Source organism: Hoplias malabaricus, chromosome X2, assembly GCF_029633855.1.
Source record: "Hoplias malabaricus isolate fHopMal1 chromosome X2, fHopMal1.hap1, whole genome shotgun sequence".
Classification (NCBI taxonomy): domain Eukaryota; kingdom Metazoa; phylum Chordata; class Actinopteri; order Characiformes; family Erythrinidae; genus Hoplias; species Hoplias malabaricus.
Window position 1 is genome coordinate 20,127,700 of NC_089819.1, and position 23,020 is coordinate 20,150,719.

General features: G+C 43.1%; 1 protein-coding gene across 6 annotated transcripts in view; it reads left to right on the forward strand.

Moving 5' to 3' along the window:
• The window catches only part of LOC136676545 (EGF-like repeat and discoidin I-like domain-containing protein 3), a 253,548-nt gene that overhangs the window by 169,702 nt on the left and 60,826 nt on the right, over positions 1 to 23,020 (forward strand). For all 6 annotated transcript variants that reach the window (XM_066653633.1, XM_066653634.1, XM_066653635.1 and 3 more), the window contains one exon: positions 3,345 to 3,526. In XM_066653633.1, coding sequence (XP_066509730.1) covers positions 3,345 to 3,526 — 182 coding nt within the window. The remainder of the gene's footprint in view (positions 1 to 3,344; positions 3,527 to 23,020) is intronic.

Sequence of the window (23,020 nt, forward strand, 5' to 3'; positions counted from 1 at the left end):
GAACACAGGGAATTGAACCCACAACCTCCAGGCCCCTGGAGCTGTGTGACTGCGACACTACCTGCTGTGCCACCATGCCAGGGAAATCAGGGGAATCTGGGAAATCAGATAATGGAAAAAACATGGACTTTTACTTCAAATATGGATCTGCTGTTTTATGGTTTCTAATATTATGCAGTGCTTCCCGTCTCACAGCTTTCTCTACACTGCTGCTGAGACAGGTTTTTTTTTTTTTTTTTTAAATGAGCATCTGTTCTTAACAAGTGTCCCTCCATTACAGACAGACTCAGCACATAGTGCAGGTTAAACAATTTTGTACTGCCAAGCTTAGACATCCACTTTAATTAATTAGCATCATTGTGCTAGAGATTCTTTGCAACATTTTCTGAGTAATTCTTACTGCTGAACACAAAAAAGAGTAGCCACGGTGGAAAGTGACAGAACAACAGTTCCCCTCACTCCAAGTCTGTCACTGCCTCTGTCTCAGTGATGAAGACATCTTGGCCCTTTTTACTCTCCGCCTTGCAAACATTTACCAGGCGAATCCTGCCGCTCAAGGACAATGTTGTCACGGCCACTAAAACACATATTCTGAGGATGTATCAGCAGTGCCATTACTACTCCACTGAGCAAAAACTCTCCTAACTGAATTAAGCATTAAACAGTTTTCCAGGAGAGATGTCGAAGGTTGTGGAGAACACATAAATAAGGTTCCAACCTGGTTTCCATTAGAATAAAAGAAGGAGATGATGCAGAATGGCATTTCAGGTCCGAGCGCCCAGAAATTTCAAAACATCTCTTACTCTTGGCTTACAAGGACACTTAGGCTAAGTATAGAAAGTTAATCCTTGTGTTATTGATTCTGGTGGTGTTTAGTTAATTGAAAGAACTTCTAAATGACTACAAGAGGGAGGTTAAATTGTCTGTAAATCGTCCCAAGGCATTAGGAGAAAAGAAAGCTGCAATAAAGAAAGTGATTTTGTGTTATTTTCTCTATGTAAATGTTTAAGGCTAAGGATGTAATTGAAGATAATTTGAGTCTTAATTAATTTCTCTCTCTCTCTCTCTCTCTCTCTCTCTCTCTCTCACACACACACACACACACACACACACACACACACACACACACACACCAAATTAAATGTGGTTATGTGTGACTATATTAATATTAATATCAATGATCAATGAAAACCTATGAATATAGAGTAATTACATATGTAGTTTTGTCTTTTGCCAAAAGCTGTTCAAAAGTTAATTCATTCATTCATTCATCCATACATACATTTGTGTGTGTATTCATTCATCCATCTATTCCTCCATTCATTTATTCATTAATGCATTAATTTGTTCATTTTCTATAATGGCTTCGTCCTGATCAGGGTTGCAGTCAGGCGTACATCTTGGGCAGGGTTACAGTCCATCTAAGGACATTACAGACTCACCCAGTCACTCACTCCTGTGGACAATTTCACACATTCACCTAGTCACTCACACTCACACAAAACTCACACACAGTGACCTGAGGTGAGGGTTGAAACCAGGACCATAAGATCCCAGAGCTGACACCCTGCAGTGCCTCCATGCAACCCTTTCTTTAAACTGAAATGTAGATAAATATAGTGTAGTTTCAGATATGTACCTACTTTAGAATTTCTTAATTTCAAATGAAAAATTACTAGGACATGAACTTTTTTTATTACTATACAGTAAAAATGACTTAAATCTGCACCTACACACAGTCAAGGGATTTTCTTAGGCATGAACAATTTGAAACATTACAGTCGAATCTTTATTTCATGCCCTTGCTTTAAATAGATCTTTCTAAGAAGTTCTGGGAATGCCAGCTAGATGTAGGACATGCCCCCATTAAATTACACTATTAAAGGGTACACATTTCATCATAGACATGTAGAATCAACACAAGGTCCAAAGAGGATTCTTTGGGTGGTGGACATTGGCAGGATTTCAGCACTCAAGCTGGGAGATAGATAAAAAGAGAGAAAGATGAAACAACTGACAGAAGCCAACATAGCCCCCTGACCCTGTCTTCAGATGAAGGGAATACCCTTTAAAAAGCTTAATTACATGAAAAGCTATTGAATTCTTGCTTTTCTACGTGTATATATTCACACTACAAGGTTATTTACACATGGAATGAGACACTTTGGAGGATGCCAATGAAAGAAAACAAAATGACCCCTAAAGGGAAGCACCAAGCTTATTTTTGTGTTAGAAGATCCTGATTAGAAACCATTAAACTCTCCACTGTGTACATTTATGGAGAGTTACCTTGAGATATTGAGCTTTTAGAAGACTGAAGGTATTAAGATGTTCATTTCCCTGCAGGTAAACAACCAGAAAACCCAGGTCTTCCTTAACAAGGCAGCAGCGGAATATTCATGGAAGGATAAGGACATCATCTCAGAGGATGAAAGCAAGGAGACGGTGTGGATGAGTGAGGATAAAGATAGTTTGTAAATGAACAGGTTCTCAGCAAACTTCTCAGAGGAGAGAGCAATAAAACCCAGAAAAGAGACAAGTACAGTGACTCGGGCCTGGGTCAGGGCTTCTAGAGGACGATGCAATTTCTGAGATGAAGAAACAGATGTGTCCTTTTGGCAGTTAATAACCGAATTCAAATACATATTCATTCGGTGTCATTGAGGTGAAGCACTGAGTAGAACTCCTTGTGGAGCATTTTGTTAAATGTGAGTGTGTGAGTTAGGGAGTTAAGCCTGTTTTATTTCTGTGTCGATCCGTGTAGCAATCTTACCATTGCAATGCTGGGAGTCATGTGCAAATATAGCACTCATAGATTTTTATTTTTATTTTTTCACATTGTACACATTATAAATAGGGAAACACTTGGTAATTAGGGCACATTATTATTAAGTCTAGCAGTAGCAGGCTCCAGTAATGAGCCAGTAAACTGACACATTGTTTGTAAACAAGCATGTCAAGACTTAGCCTAGTCATCTCTAAATTATTAATTAAGTTTGATAACTATTGAAGTTAACGTTAATTAACTGTGCACTTATTAAAAAGTGTCCCCTACTTTGTTTTTGTCCTTTGTTGGACATACTAACTACCCTCCAAATAAAACAAAAAAAAAGGAAGAGTAGAGCCTCTGTTGTTGATATTGATCACAGGACTGCAGAAACTGCACTATGTAACATTTGGCAGAAACCCTGCAGTAAAAGTAATTACACCCTGTAACTGTAGGGGGAGCCCCAGAACAAAGTTCCAAATCTTACATAGTTTTCCCTCAAACTCAGCTTGCTTTAACCTTGAATAAGAACTTGCCTTGACCACCCATCTTCATGTCCTTTCTGTGTCTTGAACAGAATGTTCCGGTCCACTCGGCATGGAGGGAGGGATCATCTCCAATCAGCAGATCACAGCTTCCTCCACCCACCGTGCTCTCTTTGGTCTGCAGAAGTGGTACCCCTACTTTGCCCGCCTCAATAAGAAGGGCCTGGTGAATGCCTGGACGGCCGCCGAGAACGACAGATGGCCCTGGATTCAGGTAACAGATGCAACCTGGGTGTCTGGACAAAGGTCCATCGGCTCTGGACGAATGTGTACCCACCCTGAACCCTCAGGGTTTAATAATGGACACAAGCAGTTGTATGTTTCGCTTTGTTGTGTGAGATGTAGCAGAGCTGGTTTGTGATCAAGCTCTTTGTAAGTGAACATTGTAAATCTCAGTTACCAGTTTATTAGGTTTATTATTAGTTTATTGATTTGAGCCTGTATTCATTGGCTGTTACATTAGGTACACCAACCTTATCAGGTGCAATTAGTGTCAGTAAGTTCAAGCCTAGAAACTACACTTACAATGCTTTGGAAAAGATTGAGACCACCCTATATTTAATATCAGTCAATATGTCCATTGTTAGATCATGTCTGGACATGCCCTTATAGTGTAATGATTTTAGCTGTTTAAAAACACAACCATTGTAGACACTCAAAAGCATAGAAAGTATTTATGATGTGTTGCTCTGGAGCAGCTGCACATGAGCCTAGGATCACCCTGCTTATGTGTCTGCTATAGGGGTATAAAGCCCCCAAAAACACTGGAGTTTTCATTGGAGTGATGGACCTCCATTCAACACCTTTAGAATGGGTTGAAGCTGGGCCGCTAGAATCGCAGGGGACAAGTTGGCATTCTACCCACCAATTTTGGAAGTATTTATATATACATATATAGTATGTTAGTTAGTTAGTTATATCATGTCTTTCTACACACCTAAGGATGTTTTAACAGTCAACACACCACAGAATGTCATTCCATTCCAACATCAATCCACAAACACACTGGAGAGTAACAGCAGCCAAATGAGCACCAGTAACGACAGTCCACCTGGGGGACTGCATCAGACACTAAAGGGTTCACCCAGGATAGAGCGCCAATCCATATCTGGGCATGCACACATACAGGCTTTCAGAGAATATGGAAACTCCACCCAGATGGGATTTAAACCCAAGATCCCAGCACTGGGCAGAGAACTTGCTAACCAACAAGCCACTTTGCCGCCCAAAGTACTGGGGCGACGCCCCACCACTTTTGGGTTCAATTTAAGTGTGTTATAGGAAAAGAAAACTCCCTTTAACCGCTCCAGAGATTGACCTATAGGCACAGACTGAGTGTCAGTTTGTGGGTGGAACATTGGCAGCATTTCTAAAAGAGTACAACTACAGCTTCAGTGAGAGACCTGCAGCTGTGCACACTAATCGTGATACTGGTAAATGTGTAAATATTGTAAACATATGGTCGCAATTGATATTAGGACACATTATACTGGTCTGTTTTGTAGCCTTTAATCCTGCTGCTATGAGCCAATTTACAGTTTAAAATCTGAGTGGCTTATATCATCTTAAAGGAAATTCAACAGATTAAAAAAAATCTGCAGAATTGTATTGTTCATTGTAGAAACTCAGATCTGTTTACAGCAGTGGTGGTAGAAGCCAGGGCTCATCATGTGTTTAACATAATTACAGCCATTATACTTACTGCCCAGACCCACAAGTGTCTTTCCAGATTTTTCTGTGTTTAAGGTGTGGAGAAAGAACTAGAACTAGAAATTAAATAAAAAAATTAATTCACTTTTAAATGCAGCTAAAAACAATCCAACATTTTATGCCAGAGGAAGTGTGGTGACACCCCTGAGTTGTAATAGCTTTTGAGATCCAAAACCAACATAACATCTTAACCTCAGGGAAAATCTGGTGGACGAATGCCATCAAATCATTACAAAAACATCTAGTCTAATGCTTTCCCAGAGAAGAAAGAGAAGCAGTCCACCTGCTAATGCCCTTACATCCAGAGGAAGCATTTGGCTGTGTGTAGCATGAGTGAATCTAATCAACAGATAACTTTACAAACTATATTCTTGACTGTTGCTCCTCCACATCTCCAAAAGACAAGAGGGACAGTTGTTCAGGCCCTGGATCAGAACCCACATCTCTGTTGCCAAGGTCAGCTGGAGTGAACAATAAGCCAAGAACATAATGTATAATTCACTTTGTATTCACACTTGGTTTTCAGCACTAGTTCAAAGTTGATGTGTGGTACTTCATACAGAGCTGATTGATAGTGATGTTGTGGAACCGACCCCGCTGCATATCAATGCTTTGATACAAGATTATCTCTAGATACTTTGGTATGCTTTGAAACTCTCTGTGGTGAAGTACATTTGATTGATATATCAGACAATCACAGTGGAGGGAAGTCTCAGTCCATTTACTTTCCCTTTCACCGACGAATGGCCCCCTGTCAAACTCCTGTTCCTTCTTTAAACACATCTTTGTAAAATGCAGAGCAGCTGAATATCCTTGATTGAGGGAGTATTCTCTGTGTCTCGGTGGGACCGCACAAGACATTCTGACCTTTGTGAAGACGACTGATATGCTTGAGTTTATAGGGAATTGGCAGAGAAGTACAGTTCCATCACATTTTCCTTTTTCCATTGATTGATAAAACTCTGTGGGGCACCAGCTTGGATTTTTCTTCGCATTACTTTGAATTTGAAAGAAGGACTGTCTTATAGAGCAGGAATTTGATAGTTCTTACAGTTTAAAAAAAAAGTAATTATAGAAATATTCCTTTAGAGCAATACAGAAGAAGCATAGAGAAAAATAGAACAAAAAATGAATACATAAATGACTAAAATAGAGTCATTAGAGTCAAAATAGAGATCACCCCAAATTGAAACGAAACGTGAAATGAAACATGTGACTTGTCTTTTAGTAAAATATCCAAATCAGCCCTCTTCTGCAGCAGCATTTGCTTTGGGCCACATATTGACTATTCCATGCCTGACTGGTCATTCCCTGCCCCAGCTCCAATCTGGTGCCTCCCACTAATAATCACACCCACAACTGTTCCTCTTTGTGCACTCATTAAGACTGCTATATATACTCAGCCATTTGACTGCGCTTTTTGTAATCTCCCTCAACTCTCTCGTGCCTTTCTGAACTCTTTATTGTCTATAGGTTACTGATGTGCATGTGTTTGTTATTTTTGTACTTCACAAGGATCCTTGAAGCTTGTTGATTTTTTGCATCAATATGCATTTATTAATGTTGCCTGCTTATATACTGACCCATACTGCAAAGTGAGCAGTAGCTGAGCCTAACCAATGTCACTCTGCATGTTCCATGTTGATACCAGTGATTTGAGCATTAGAATTGAGGAGAGACAGAAAGAGAGAGAAGTGCACCCAGTTTCTTAGGGTGAATCCCATTTCATTCCTCACCCCTACCACTTAGACCTAGTTCTCTGTTTTGCTTAGGGGTAGGGTGTCTCAATTTGTGTCTGGGGCAAAAAGGGGCAGGGTGAAGGGGTAGGGCCAAGTATGCCATGTGAATCCCAGGCCAGATGCCCATATAAGCAAACAAAAAAGCATGATGCCCTAAATTTAATTAAAGTCCAGCAGCAATCCTCCGACGTCACTGCAGACTGACATAGCTGCCCTCAGTGCACCACTAGTAGCCTGGGATTCATTTTTAAATTTGTGTTCTGATGATGTGTCCTGCTCTTGAAGGCTATTTAACCACATTTTAACCACTACATACTACATAGTGTAACTCTGTTCTCAGGGGCAAGATGACACTTAAAAAAAGGGTTATATATATATATATATGTGTGTGTGTGTGTGTGTGTGTGTGTAGATCCTGAAGACAGAGCAGAGATGTTGCTTTGGCAGGCTTTGGGGCAAAGGAATGAGTGGGAGACAGGGAGGGAGAGGCAGAATCTGGTGAAGGGAGCAGGAGGAACATGGAGTATTTAGGCTGTTTGTCTGACTTTAATGATGTCATGAGGGATTGGGTTTGCCCTGCTTTGGAACAGTGCGCTGAGGGGGGTTTCAGGGGAATGGTGGGGGGCTTACAGTGCTATGCTCTGGTAATTGCTACATGACCCATCCTTCAGCCACAGAAACAGAAAAAGCCTAGGCATGTCACTCACAGTTTAAATCAAGGGGGTTAAATCAGAAAGCTCCTGTGTTTGTGTTTGCCTCTTTAACCTGCATTTTCTAATACTGCTTTATGTGTATTTACTTTTTCTCTCTCACACACTCGCTCCCTATCTCTCTCGCTCGGTCCTGCTCAGGGCAGTGTAATGCTAATTAGAAAATAAATCACACAAACACCTACAGCTGTTAATAATTGATCACAGAAATGGTGTTTATCATTATTTCTGTATGTGTGTGTAAGAGAGAGAGAGGGAGAGAGGGTTAGAGGGAGAGGCCGGCAGCGGGTGGGCGAGCGAGAGATTTGTGTGCAGTGTCTTCGTCTTTGCACAATCGCTTGCTTTGCGACACTCAGGGGAAATTTCTTTTGCCTCGGAGTGGACAATTTCCAGATTATACTTCAGACATGAGACAATTTATGATTGAGGTAGTGACGCTTGTGAACGTCTAGATGCTTTGGTTCCATACACACACCTCCACACACAACACCATTTTACATATAGTAGCGTGCAGAAGTCTCAGACCTCCCTTCACTTATTAAACTCCCAGTAAAAAGCGGGCCTTTGTGTAGGAGGTGTTCATGTTTTCAGAGGATATTTTTGAAGAGATTCGATATGAAAACACAAGATACTCCACTCGCAGAAGGAAGGGGAATGGCAAGGAGTGCAGGGGCGTTCCAGGACTAGAGACAACATTGATATTGACAGATAGGATTCTTAATGATCACGAGAGAATTTAGATCACCAAAGCTGTCACCATCTACACCTTCTTTGAGAGGAAGGAAAATACTCAAAGGTGTTTCTGTCCATCTCTCCACTGTGAACAGACGACTTGATGCGAAGGTGGAAGCTGTCAATAAGCCATTACTGAGAAAAAGAAATAAAGCAGGAAATCTGCAAATGAAACACTGAATCCCCTTGGGTCCTTTCTGCATCACTAAATGAGTTTGGGATTTCCTCGATTTTTACAAAAAGAAAATGCAACCAACTTCTCAGACAGAGCTTTGAAGGTATGGATCAATAAGTCTAGTAATCTGGAAAGCAACTCACCCAAACACAAAAGAAAACAACACTGAACACATATGATTATATTTAGTCACTGAGCTGATAAAGCAGGAAACAATTAACCTGTTAATTAAAAGTTATTTCTATTGGACTTTGAATGAATGAATGAATGAATGAATGGTGGTCTTTGTGATCAACTGGAATGGTCGCTGCTACACAGCTCCATTGTCTCAAGGTTCTGGGGCCAATCCTCACCCTGGGATACTGTCTGTGAACAACTTGTGAGCTGTGTTTTCCCCATGTCTGTGTGAGTGTGTACCCCCCCCCCCCCCCACACACACACACACACAGTTCAAAAACACTGGGTTGATAGGTGGACTTGAACTTCAAAATTGTCCACAGGTGTGAGTGTGTGAGTGAATGGGTGAGTGTGTGAAATTGTCCACAGGTGTGAGTGTCTGAGTGAATGGGTGAGTGTGTGAAATTGTCCACAGATGTGAGTGTGTGAATGAATGGGTGAGTGTGTGAAATTGTCCACATGTGTGAGTGTGAGTGAATGGGTGAGTGTGTGAAATTGTCCACAGGTGTGAGTGTCTGAGTGAATGGGTGAGTGTGTGAAATTGTCCACATGAGTGAGTGTGTGAATGAATGGGTGAGTGTGTGGAATTGTCCACAGGTGTAATTGTGAGTGAATGGGTGAGTGTGTGAAATTGTCCACAGATGTGAGTGTGTGAATGAATGGGTGAGTGTGTGAAATTGTCCACAGGTGTGAGTGTGTGAGTGAATGGGTGAGTGTGTGAATGACTGGTTGAGTGTGTGAGTGACTAGGTGAGTATGTGTAACTGTCCACAGATGGGAGTGTTTGGATGACTGTGTGATATTGTCGAGATCTGTGCGTGTCTCAGTGATTGGGTGAGGCCTTGCGATGTGATTCCAGGTTGGCTGAGTATTCACAGTGACCAAGATGAGGCACTTCCTAGAAGTGAATAAGTGAGTGAACGAACCAATGAACAAATGGATGAACGAATGAACAAACAAACAAATGAATGTTGTTTGATTTTGCCGAGTACTGTCTTTCCTGCAGTCATGCACAGACATAGGAGCTACATTCGTGACACAATTTTATTAAAATTTATACCATTTTTACCTAAATGGATATGATATATATATAGCATTATAAATTTAATATTATCATTCTGTGTTCCAGTGAATGATTCCTTAGTGGATGTTATGCTTCGAGTTGTCATAATGCCATGTAGTGTGTCACTCTGATTCCTCCCATTTGTGCTGATGGGGATCCTCATTTATTGAGTGTAGGCTGATTCATTCCAGCCCAATTTACCAATGTGGGTCAGCTTGATAATATGGCCATTATTAAACAGAATCATGAATCTTGCCATGGCCTACCTTTTCCTGATATTAACAAAATAAATGAGACCCTGACATCAGCACAGAACACCTTTGCCAAGAAGAATAAGCTCACAATGTGTCTGAAGTCTGACACTGAGTGGAGAGTAATCAAACTGAGGCTCATCTGGATACTCTGGACTAGAATAGCACCGAAACTGGTTCCTAAGCACATTTATTATTTAATGATTATGTTATATATATATATATATATATATATATATATATATATATATATATATATATATATATATATATATATATATATATATATACTCATACGACTGCTATTATTTCAGTATCAATGATGCAATAGTAAAATGTGCATCCAAAAATGAATAATTACAATCACTTTATTGTCCACTGTGCTTGTGGAATGTGTTCTCCGTATTATAACCCAATTGGTGCAGTGAAACACACATTTATACACACTCTAGTAAACAGTGAGCACACATGCCCGAAGCGGTGGGCAGCCATAGCCATTGCGCCCAGGCAGCAGTTGGGGGTTAGGTGCCTTCCAGTTTCCTAACTACCAGGCCACAGCTGCCCCATGGAAGAGATTTGCTTATCATTGACTGTGATAAAAAAATGGTAACACTGGAAGCACTAAAGGGCAGCACGGTGGTGCAGCAGGTAGTGTCGCAGTCACACAGCTCCAGGGACCTGGAGGTTGTGGGTTCGATTCCCGCTCTGGGTGACTGTCTGTGTGTTCTCCCTGTATCTGCGTGGGTTTCCTCCGGGTGCTCCGGTTTCCTTCCACAGTCCAAAAACACACGTTGGTAGGTGGATTGGCGACTCAAAAGTGTCAATAGGGGTGAGTGTGTGAGTGAATGAGTGTGTGTTGCCCTGTGAAGGACTGGCGCCCCCTCCAAGTTGTATTCCCGCCTTGCGCCCAATGATTCCAGGTAGGCTCTGGACCCACCACGACCCTGAATTGGATAAGCGGTTACAGATAATGGATGGATGGAAACACTAATACATTCCTCTGTGTTCTACAAAATATTGATTGCACTAAAACTCTTCCTCTGGAAGCAGAAAGTAACCAGTCTGAGCCATTGCCAAATTTTCAGAATGCTCAGAATGTTTACTTCCAATAAGATGCACAGTTCAGGAGGTATCATCAAATCATTTACACACATTATAAACTATATATTAGTGGTAATTAATTTAAATCTGAATTGAAGTTATACTATAACAGAATTTTGGGAGTTGGGCCACGCCCACGCTTCTCCCCCCAGGCCTATTTATACCCTTCAACTTCACGTAATCTCTGTGACAATCAAGTCGCTAGTCTTGCGCTTCCTGCTTGCGTCACTGAGTTGCCAACTGCTACCATGGATCTCGACCTGCTCGCCTCTGACCACGAGCTCTTCTCTCCTTCCCCTACTCGCCCAACGCCACCCCGGTCATCAGCACTAGGAGACTGCGTTCGGCAGTCGTCGTGCCTGCCTCACCTGCCACTTCAGCTGCTCCAAGCTCCTCCGCACGCTCTCGTCATTCTCGCTCCACACTCACGGGTCCTGCGCGCGGACGCCGCTCCTCTCCGATTTCTCCTCCTCCCCAGCGACCTCATCGCCGCGACCAGCGCGCTCGGCAGCCCTCCTTCACCACCGGACGAGTACGGCCCGATCCGGCTTCTCCCGCTTCTCCGTCCATCTCCGACTGGACCGTGGCGGGCCTCCAGAGAGCGCTGCGAGACCGCGGTATCCCCTTCGCTCGTTCAGCCAACAACAGGACCCCCTTTTTTCCCTGTTTTCGGCTCCTACCCCGGAGGATGAGGTCTTTCCCGCTCAACCTACGCCATTGCGCCATGACGTCATTGCACCTGCGACGCGGCACCGAGGACGCCCCGCGAGGGCCTCCCTCCCTGGCTCAGTGCCCCCTGCTGGTGCCAAATCTGGCTCCTGTCTGCACTACTGGGCCCGACCCTCCCCCGACTTCCGTCTTTTCTCGTTTGTCCCTCCTTTTACGTGCTTCTGATCTTCCTGCTCTCTCTCTCCCTGCTACTACTTCTTCCACCTACCCTGTTTTTTCCTCATCATCCCAACCCCCTACCTCTCACGGGCTTGCAGTATCCCGTTCTTTATCATAACGATACTCTCTCCGCAGGTTTTGCAAGTCAACCTCTCGCTCCGGCGCCCCGAGCTCCCGATGCCACATTCTCTCTCTTCACCACTGCTCCAGCTCCTCCTCCCAATGCTCGTGTCTTCAATCCACCCCTGGTGCAGCCCACCCTTCGTCAGCGGATTCTCCAAGGTACGGACGTTGACCTGTCCTCTCTATTGCTTCCTGTACAGCACCCCGCTCCATTGACGTGGGGGACGTGACCCTTTCATTGAACACTTCAGAGCACAGAGCTTCTAAGCTCCTCACAACTTCCGAATTTGCACTCGCATTTTCCCTCTATCGCGACGTGGTGTGCTCCTCCTTCCCTGCCCGCAGGCAGGAATTGGACGATTACCTCACCATCGTCCTCGACCTCGCAGTCCATTTTGGAGGCTCTGGTTTTTATGACTACCATCGGCTCTTCTCTGCACGGGCCGCCGCCTGCTTGCAACAGTGGAATATTCCATCCTACTGGGGTGCACTCGACTTGGAGCTCTACTGCCGCATTTTTGCTGGCCGAACTGCACTTTCCTGTGGGTTGTGCGGCAACCCTTCTCATCCCACTTCTGCATGCTCCCAGGTCACCCCGGCGCCCACTCCGGGCCCTAACTTTTCTTTCATCCCTGACCAGGCCCCCAGTCAGCGCATCACCAGTTCTAGCTCCCGTGATGCCCGCGGTAGACGCTTGTTCTTTCTAAATGGCTCCATGATCTGCAATAATTTCAATTCCGCTGGCTGCTTTGCATCTTCCTGCAGGTTCCTTCATGTATGCACCTACTGCGCTCAAGCCCACGCTCGGCCAAGCTGCCCCAAGTGGCCGCCTAAGTTCGGTAACAGCTGACTGATCCGTTTTCTCTCCACCCCTGTCAACGTTCCTGAGCTCGCAAGCTGCCTCTCGCGCCACCCTGACCCTGCATTCGTATGTTATCTCCTTGATGGTCAATTGTTTGGTGGTTCTGCCCGTCTCCTCGTTCCATGCCTCCAACCTTCTCTCCGCCAAATTGGAGCCTGATGTGGTTACTTCTCTTCTGGCCAAAGTCTCGTGTAACTATAAAATAAACAGTCTCGTGCCCAGCTCGGAATTTTCCCTCTGCTATGCTCGGGTAGACGATGCCATATCACTGATTAAGCTCCTTGGCCGCGGCACTTGGCTGGCTAAAGTAGACGTGGTCTCCGCCTTCAAAATCATTCCCCTCCATCCTGACTTCTGGCACCTGTTTGGGGTGAAATGGCGGGGACAGTTCTACTTCGCAGTTTGACTGACCTTCGGCTGTAAGAGCAGCCCCATGATTTTTGACACACTCGCCGAGGCTCTTTCATGGATCCTCCTTAACGTCTATGATGTCCCGTATGTGGTACACCTCCTGGATGATTTCTTGGTCCTTGACTCGCCATCCTCCCCTCCGGCCTGCTGCATCACTTCTCTCACTGCTGCTTTCCATCGCCTGGGCATTCCTTTGTCTTCCGAGAATACCATCTGCCCCGCCACCTCACTTGAGTTCTTGGGCGTCTTTCTGGATTCAGTTTCTTTTCGTGCTTCACTCCCACACGACAAGCTGGCCCGCATTACTGAATTCCTCTCTGAATTTCTTTCTCTTCGACGTGTCACCAAACGACAACTCCTCTCCCTTTTGGGGCATCTTAATTTCGCTATGAGTGTTGTCCCACAAGGTCGTTCCTTCATCTCTCATTTGCTGCACCTAGCCTCTTCAGCCTCTTCTCTCTCTCAGTTAATATCCCTGGACCAAGCCTGCACTTCAGAGCTACAATTTTGGTTGCTCCTCCTCCGCAGATGGAATGGCATCTCTTTCTTTCACAATGACGCACTAGCTAACCCAGAGGACATTGATTTGTTCGTCGACGCAGCCCCGTCCGTGGGGTGTGGAGGTTTTTACAAGGGACACTGGTTCGCATCCTCCTGGCCTGATCAATTCACCCATCTAGCGCTGGACTGTGGTGACTCCATTGCGCTCCGCGAACTCTTTCTGGCTGTCATTGCTGCAGTTCTTTGGGGACATGAATGGACTGGCCGAGTTATCCTTCTCCATTCAGATAATGAATCAGTCATTCATATTATTAATAAAGGACGCTCCAGTTCACTCAGTCTCATGCCATTCGTCCGCCGCCTCACTTGGCACTCAGTCGTCCATCAATTTCTATTAAAAGCTGTTTACATTCCTGGTCACATTAACCCTATTGCTGACTCTCTGTCTTGTTTCCAATTTCAGAAGTTCAAGCTATTGGCTCCACAGTCCGACCTGCATCCTACTCCCGTTCCACCATTTTCGGACCTCATCTTCCATCTTACCACACACTCAGCAATCTGACTCTAAGATCCCAGGATTTAATCCTGAAATCTCTGGCACCAAACACCTTCTCTACTTACTGGACTGGATGGCAGTGCTTTCGACGCCTCCATCACATACACTCTATACCGTTCCCTTCCGTCTTCCATCCACCATAATTCTCTTCACCCTTGTTTATCTGACCTACTCATACTTGATCCAAACACACTCGTCTTTACTATTAAACACAGTAAAACAGACCAATTTCACAATTCTTCTCAAATATTTCTCTTTAAACTCCCTTCCCCTATAAGCCCCTATGAACCTCTTACACGCTACCTCCAGCTTAGATTATTCCAAGGTGCCTCCCATTCCGATCCATTGTTTACAACTGAATCGGGTTCGGTCGCCACTCGCCACTGGCTTCAGTCCCACTTACGACAAATCCTTTCACGTAGTAATCTTAACCCATCACATTTTTCCGCTCACTCTTTCAGGATCGGTGCTGCCTCTACAGCTTACCATCAAGGCCTTTCAGATCATACCATTCAGACACTCGGCCGATGGACCTCCCAAGCACATCATTTATACATCCGCACCCATATCCGTGATCTTTTCGAATCTCACCAACGTATCGCTTCCCTGTAACTTTTGGGGGCCTGGTTCTACACACGCTCAAAAGCGCGCTGAACTCCATCCCAAATTCATCTGAGTTCGCCCCCCCGTTCCAAACTATAGGGCGTGGACAATACTAGCAAATTGAAGTTATACTATAACAGAATTTTGGGAGTTGGGCCACGCCCACGCTCCTCCCCCCAGGCCTATTTATACCCTTCAACTTCACGTAATCTCCGTGACAATCAAGTCGCTCCCACCTCCTCCCCATCTCCTCCTTCTTCTAAAATTTATCTTTTAACGGGGGGGCCTGGTTTTACACACGCTCAAAACCGCGCTGAACTCCATCCCAAATTCCTCCCCCCCGTTCCAAACTATAGGGCGTGGACCATACTAGCAAAAAGCTTATCTAGTTCAGGGTTGCAGTGGGTCCTTAGCAGATAGTAACCAGTCTGAGCCATTGCCAAATTTTCAGAATGCTCAGAATGTTTACTTCCAATAAGATGCACAGTTCAGGAGGTATCATCAAATCATTTACACACATTATAAACTATATGTTAGTGGTAATTAATTTAAATCTGAAAAGCTTATCTAGTTCAGGGTTGCAGTGGGTCCTTAGCCCACACGGAATCACTGGACACAAGGCAGGAACACACTCTGAACAGATGGGTGCCAGTCCATCGTATAATATCGCACTTAAACGGTTGAAACTAACCCCTTTGCATGTAGACGTCTTCCATTTGCATGTATGGCATTTCTCAGATGGTATTATCTACAGTAAATTATAGTGAATTAATCTAGAGTGAATCCATTTAAAGAGGTGGGCATTGCCCTGGTCTAAATGTGTATTTGTACATATTTGACTAGAAGACCATTCCCAAGATTCATGCAATTTGAATGAATTGTGATTTACCCTTTGTGGAGGTACATGTTAATTTTTGATGTGAAATAATCAGCCTTAACCCTGACCCTAAACCTAAGTCATTGCTGTCCAAAGAAAACCATATGTATCCAAAATAGTAACTTTATGGGAGAAGGAAAAAGCGTCTTAACTTTTAATGGAAGCCAAAGTAAAAAAGATTGTATTCCAGTTAAATTTACATTTTCACACAATGTGAAGGATGTAGTAAACTAAAAACCCACAAAAATTGTAATTTTTTTTTCTTTTGCCATTCTACGATGTAACATTCTCCCACAGCAGTTTACAGCACTTTCTGTATTTCCTCAGAAATACACATAAGAGAGTTTGAGTGGATTTAGTGAAACAGCATCATTAGTGAATGGGAGCTCACTTAGTGATCTTAAATACCTATAAATCATAATTACATGTAAATGTCATAAATATCTGAGGTTCTTGTTTTCAACACATTCGAATATCAGTGTAATGATGAGTAACACTGGGAAATGTTACTGGACTCCACCTAGAATGTGCGTCAACAAAACAGTGAATGAAAAATAAGAGCAGACGTAACCTCGTGCTAATGAGTCTGGTCTCGGACTGACATTTCCTCTCTTATTAGTCATGCTAGCTCTGATGCTAGAATTCAATGCCAGCTTATGTGTACTCATGTAACTACACTGTCTTCTCTGCAGTGTCTGTACACAAGTAAAAAATGGCTCGTGAATTGTCTTGGTGTCTTATCTAGCCAAGGTCTGTCTCAGCTGGGGCGGAATGTCAGAACCCATCCCGGCATTTTCCCTTTCTCCACCTCCTGACTTTCACACTGTCTTCTGAGCTTCTGAGCCACAAAAAACATCCGTGCTCTGCCAGCCGGGCCTTGGCCAGCACTGAAATGCTTAGTGCTCCAGGCGACAGATGTAATGCAGGCACTTTCAAATGACACTGGAGACTAAAAGCGAGAGATAGTAAGTGGAGGGAGTGCATGCCTCACAGGCCCAACACAGATCAACACTGCTAACTGGAACGTTCACCTTTATAGACATGAGGTGCTGTTCCAAAAAGGAGTTTTAACAGAATGCCAACCGTTCATGACCACACAGGGTCAAACGGATGAGTAATGTGTAATGGAAAAATCTTAGGCTCTGGTACAGTTGGATTTGGGCCTGATGTCAACACACCCAATGCCCAGTGTTAACAAGGTGGGGTTATAACACTCAGCACTGGGCTGTGGTACAGTGGCAGAGCATTCACACACACTGGACAGGTCAACAGTCCATTCCAGGGCATCACACACTCATGCAGTCACAGCTATGGACACTTTTGAAAAGCAAATCCACCTAAACCCATATGTTTTTGGACTGTAGGAGGAAACAAATATCTGGAGGAAACCCACCCAGACACAGTGAGAACACACCACTCTTCAAACACAGAGTGATCCAAGGTGGGGCTTGAACCCACAATCCCAGGACCCTGCATTTGTGTAAAAGTGACATTACCTTTTGTGCCACTGTGCTGCCCTTATAATATAATTAATTAAATAGGATTAATTTACTAAACAGTCTGCTACATGTGAATGAATAACAAAACAGAATTATGATAAAGCGCTGCTCCAAAGCATTCTGAATTCACCAATCAGAGCTGTCACCGAACCACCAAGCTGTGACCTAATATTCTAATGAGCATGCTTGATTGACGTCCGCCGTCCAAGAACCCCACCCTGCTTACACATTTATGCTGAACATTCCACATGCTGGCCCACTTCTGCTTCTGTTAACCAGCTGATGCTAATTTTGAAGTCTGGGCTCTCGTGTGACCATTCCACAGGACTGACAGCACCAGCAGCTTCTTTGCTGATTTACATGGCTTTTCTGTCTATATTCTTATTTTGATAGCTTCACATATTTTTAGACTCATAGATCTGAGATACAGTGGACAGTTTGACAGAAAAAAACTGTAGATTTCTTAATATAGGAAGAAAGAATGTCATTTGCTTTCTTTTTGTTTCCTCCTCTTAGTCAGAAATTACACTATTATATATTAAATTCATACTAGGCCTTATTTTTCAGATGGTGACAGTTCATGTGGTAAACCTAGTGTTACATGGTTTATAGCTTGTTTCTGCAGGCCCCTTAGTGGCTATCTTGCCAGTGGGATGGAACTTGACGGGTGTAAATCTGCTGACAGTGGAGTCCTGGTGTGTGCATGTTCATGGCATGCAGCGTAAATGGAATCAGAGTAAAATAAGACATTTCTATGTGCTATCAGGTCTCTCTTTTTGTCAGTTTAAATTAAAATAAATAATTCAGTTTTATGTTTAAAAAGAATTGACTAATCCTATTTTTAATCAAGGTGGCACTGTGGCGCAACAGGTGGTGTCACTGTCACACAGCTCCAGGGCTCTGGGGTTTGTTTGAGTCCCACTCCAGGTGACTGTGTGAGGAGTGTGTTCTCCCTGTGTCTGCGTGGGTTTTTTCCGGGTGCTCCGGTTTCCTCCCACGGTCCAAAAACACATGTTGGTAGGTGGATTGGTGACTCAAAAGTGTCCGTAGGTGTGAGTTTGTGTTGCCCTGTGAAGGATTGGTGCCTCCTCCAGAGTTCCCACCTTGCACTCTGTAATTCCGGGTAGGCTCCGGATCCACTGTGACCCTGAACAGGATGCTTACAGACAATGAATGAATGAATTAATTAATATTTTAATTAATAGTAATTCTTAGATTATGTATTGTATGAAATGTTGATGTTTAAAAACTAGACCCACTAAAAAGTGTCAACTGAAATAAGAACCAATGAATGTTTTACCTGTACCATATCCATATTTATTATTGAAGTTTTCTTTACCTATCATGCTGTGGGAATTCATTATCAGGACAGATGGCTGGAAACAAACATCCGTTAAATATAGAAACTTGCTTTTTCCAACTTGTTTCTACATCATGACACAACTCATTGTGTCATCCTCGCTCTTTTCTCAAACACACACACACACACACACACACAGAGAGAGAGAGAGAGAGAGAGATCTATTTCTACTGACTTCAGCATCACTCTGTCCAATAATGCAGATACCTTTTGGGGTAAACCCTTTATCCCTCCACATCCTGAGCATATTTGGTCCCCACACGGAGCTAAATACAAACTCGCCCACACATACACACTCAGTAACCTGTGAGAAAGCCAATGCTAATGTGCTGTGTGGGTGTGTACTGTATGCTCTCACGGCTGCCAGCTTGCAGCTCTACAGTCAGCGCTTGACTGAAAATGATCCCTGTAGACTCCAGCAGCAACCAAACCTTTGGAGAAGTGCCAGAACCCCCCCAGGGAGGACATATTTCTCTCTGAAGAGCAGTATATATGTAGCATGCCTGCTAAAGCCACATCTCCATCACTCTGTGATGACTCTGTGATGACAGACGTGGAGATACACTATATGTTAACAAAAAGGGCCAAAGTTAATTTGAAGTGTTCTTGAGATTTGGGTTACTGTACAATATTAATTATTATTATTATTATTATTATTATTATTATTATTGTTGTTGTTATTCATTCATTCATTGCCTACCCGGAATCACTGGGCGCAAGGCAGTAACACACCCTGGGGGGGCACCAGTCCTTCACAGGGCGACACACACTCACACATTCACTCACACCTTATTATTATTATTATTATTATTATTATTATTATTTCAAACCATTTACTTAATCTGAATTTAACACACAACTCAAATAAAAACTCTGATATTTAAATGGTTTTATTGTTACTGTCAAAACTTTTAGTCCTAATTTAGATGTTAAAATTAAAGAAATATTAGTATGGATCCCTGACCCATCCATGTCATGTTTGTAAACAGAGCTCTATTACTCTATGTCAGTCAGTATGGAGCTTCGGGCTGTGTCCCAAAGTAGCACCATATTCCCTACATAGAGCACCTCACAGATGATAAAATTTATAATTCTGTACCCAGACAGTAATTAAACGCTAATCTGACTTGGAAACTTGAACCTAATAGCTTACTAATTATTTTTCTCCACATAGAATGCATAGAGTGCAGAAGCTGCTATTTTATGACCAACACTGTGCCCTATGGAGGGTGTAGGGAGACATTTGGGATCCAGCCTCAGCTTTGCGGTGGTACAGAAATATATCTCACAGAAAAGACTGAAACAAAAGAATATGTGGCTTGTGTCTTTAGCCTTTTACACACAAAAACAAAAGTGAAATATGACGATTACTGCAGCTCGTATATGACCTGTGTATAAATAACTCACTCCAATTCAAGTGCAGAGAAACATATTAGAGTCTGATGAACAGTTTTCCATTAGATCCTATGACAAAAATGCTAATGTGGCTAACATATTTTAACAGTTTTTTTTCTTTTGATTATGCTACTCTATGGGATTCTCATACTCCTGACGCAAAGATGCAGTCTTCATTGCTTCTGGGTTTTATAGAGCTATCTCCAGTGCAGGGAGAGGATTTGTGTATAATGAGAATTTATCTGTCTTTCCCGTTTGTTTACATTAGCGCTGCAACCAGAAACCAGACATTCAGTCCACAGTATGCCACATGCCAAAAAATCATATGAATAGGGCCCCTGTTGTTGCTACCCAGGGCTCAGCACGACAAAATCTGCCCTATAAAACTTTTGGAGGAGGAAACCACTTTTTCCATCCCCCCCTGACCCTTGATGTCAGGACAGTGCTTTAAAAGTGAACTACACTCTGCAGATGTAGGGGGATCCTAGGGTTACATAGTGTTCCTTTAAAGTCAATGTGTTGCATGTAGAAAAACAATGGGTAAGTGTAAGGATCTGAATGGCTCTGATAAGGCATTTCCAAAACAGCTTGAGGTCAGGTAGGTCATTCCTGGTGAGCAGTGGTTAGTAACTGCCAAAGGTCCAAGGAGGGACAACTGGGGAAGTGACGAGAGGGCCAACGGGAGTGATCTGAGTTAACAGAACAGCCACTGTAGCACCAGTTGCTGAAAAATTTGTGTGAACGTTGTCCTAAACACACAATGTTTCACAATTTGTGCAGTGTGCCTCACTGTCTCTGGGTGGATCCACCCTTACTACCCTCACCCCCTATCCCCATATCACTCGACACCGCGCTAAGCACTACAGACATATTAACTGATATTCCCATTCTTCTCAAATCATTCTGTAATTTGTGAGGAAAGAACTTCTCATTCTCAGTTTAATACTGTTCTGTTCCCTGGACAGTTTCACTGTCTCTTACACCACTCACTTTACTCACTAAAAAGAAAAGCATAGCACGTAACTTCAGTTTTTGCCGCTAGATGCTGTGCATACCAAGATCTTTTAATTCAGTTCTATAGGGAAGACTTGAAGTGTTTATCTGATGCTGTTGGCTACTTCAGCATGAGTCGTGATATTTTTGTCTATAACTATGAATTAGAGATATGAATTATGAAGTGGTTCTGTTGTTGCTTTAGATGAATGGTGGGTGCTGACATTTGTGTTTGTTTGTTTGCTTGCTTGTTTTGTTATTTGTTTTGGTAAATAAAGACAAGACAAATAGAGCTTTTGATGCTCTCGCTGGGAATGCGTCAGTATTCCGTCTAATGCCATTAATATTAATGACAGGAAAGAATGGCGAGATGCTTAACTCTCTCTTGTGTGGAGCATAAGCATCAGTTGCATATGAAGGGCTTTGCATTGACAGTAGCACTGTACTGTTTGTCTCTGTTTATAAAGATTTCTGACCCATACTAATATAATAATTTGTGACAGTTGACATAAACCTACAGCACCATCTGATTTGTGTCAATCCAAGTGTCAGATATCAGCACTTTTGAAATTGACAAACAGAGCCTTTATGACAATGCACAGTCACTATAATATCCATAGTATGATAAAATAATATGGTTATTTTTAAAATCTAAATATAGTGAGCCATAAATTAGATTGTTGCTAGTGTCTAATAATAACAATAATAATAATACATATATATTTCCTTTTATATGCATTATGTAATATACAAAGTTTGTCTATGGTTATGAGTTCTCCTCCTTCTCAGGCCACACCCACCCTGCTGCCCCTCCCCACTCCCCCAGTGGCTGGAGAACAGAGATGATGATGATTGCTAAACGACTCTCGCGTGACTGGGTGTCAGGCTGATGGACGGCCTCTGGAAGCCGCACCCGTTAGATGTCAGTCATCTGCAGCCTGAACACTTTGCAGCCAAACTGACGAATGTCGCGCCAGCAGATGTTTCTGTCGCTTGCCGTCTGCAAGTGTGGATGCATCACTATTAGGTGAAGTGACTCCAACATCTGTGGCTATTATGGCTCTGATGCATCGCTCCAATTACCAAAGATATGGCCCTTTAGTCACGCCTGTCTAATTGGCCAGCATTGTTTTGGTCCGAGAGCCTCTGCGCTGAAGAAAATTCAGATTAATACGTTTACAGAAGATAAAAAATGGAAGGGATTTTTGAATAAGCAGTGGACACAGGCTTGGCGCAGTAAACACTGTGGAAAACAACTGTGATTGGAGACATGTTTTTTGTCTCTGAACAGATAAAATACAACCTACTGCAATAAATATATAACTATATTCTAAAAAAAAATATGAATAATACACACACACACACACACTGAATCATTATTGGATTGGGATGACCTACCCTGCCCATACTTTCTCATCCAAATTTCACCATGTTCTGCAATGGTGAGGAGCCCCACAGGACCACCTCAGAGCAGGTGTCATTCGGGTGGTGGATCATTCTCAGCACTGCAGTGACACTGACATGGTGGTAATGTGTTAGTGTGTGTTACGCTGATACGAGTGGATCAGACACAGCAGTGTCGCTTGAGCTTTTAAACACTGTGGCCACTCACTGCCCACTCTGCTAGACACACTTACCTTGTTGGTCCACCTTGTAGATGTAAGGTCAGAGACAGTAGCTCTGTTGCTGCACTGTTTGTGTTGGTTGTCCTCTAGTCCTTTAAGAGTGGACGCTGTTGGCTGGATATTTTTGGTTGGTGGACTATTCTCAGTCCCAAAGTGACAGCTGAACTCAAGAAACATTGCTTATTATGTCTTATCCACTCATACCAGCGCAACACACGCTAACACATTACCACTTAAATCTGTCCAGGGTGCCTTGTACCCATTGATTATGACTAGGTTCTGGACCCACCTCAACCATCAACATAAATGACTGAACAAATGAACAAATTAAGAAATGAATGAATGAATGACCAATGGC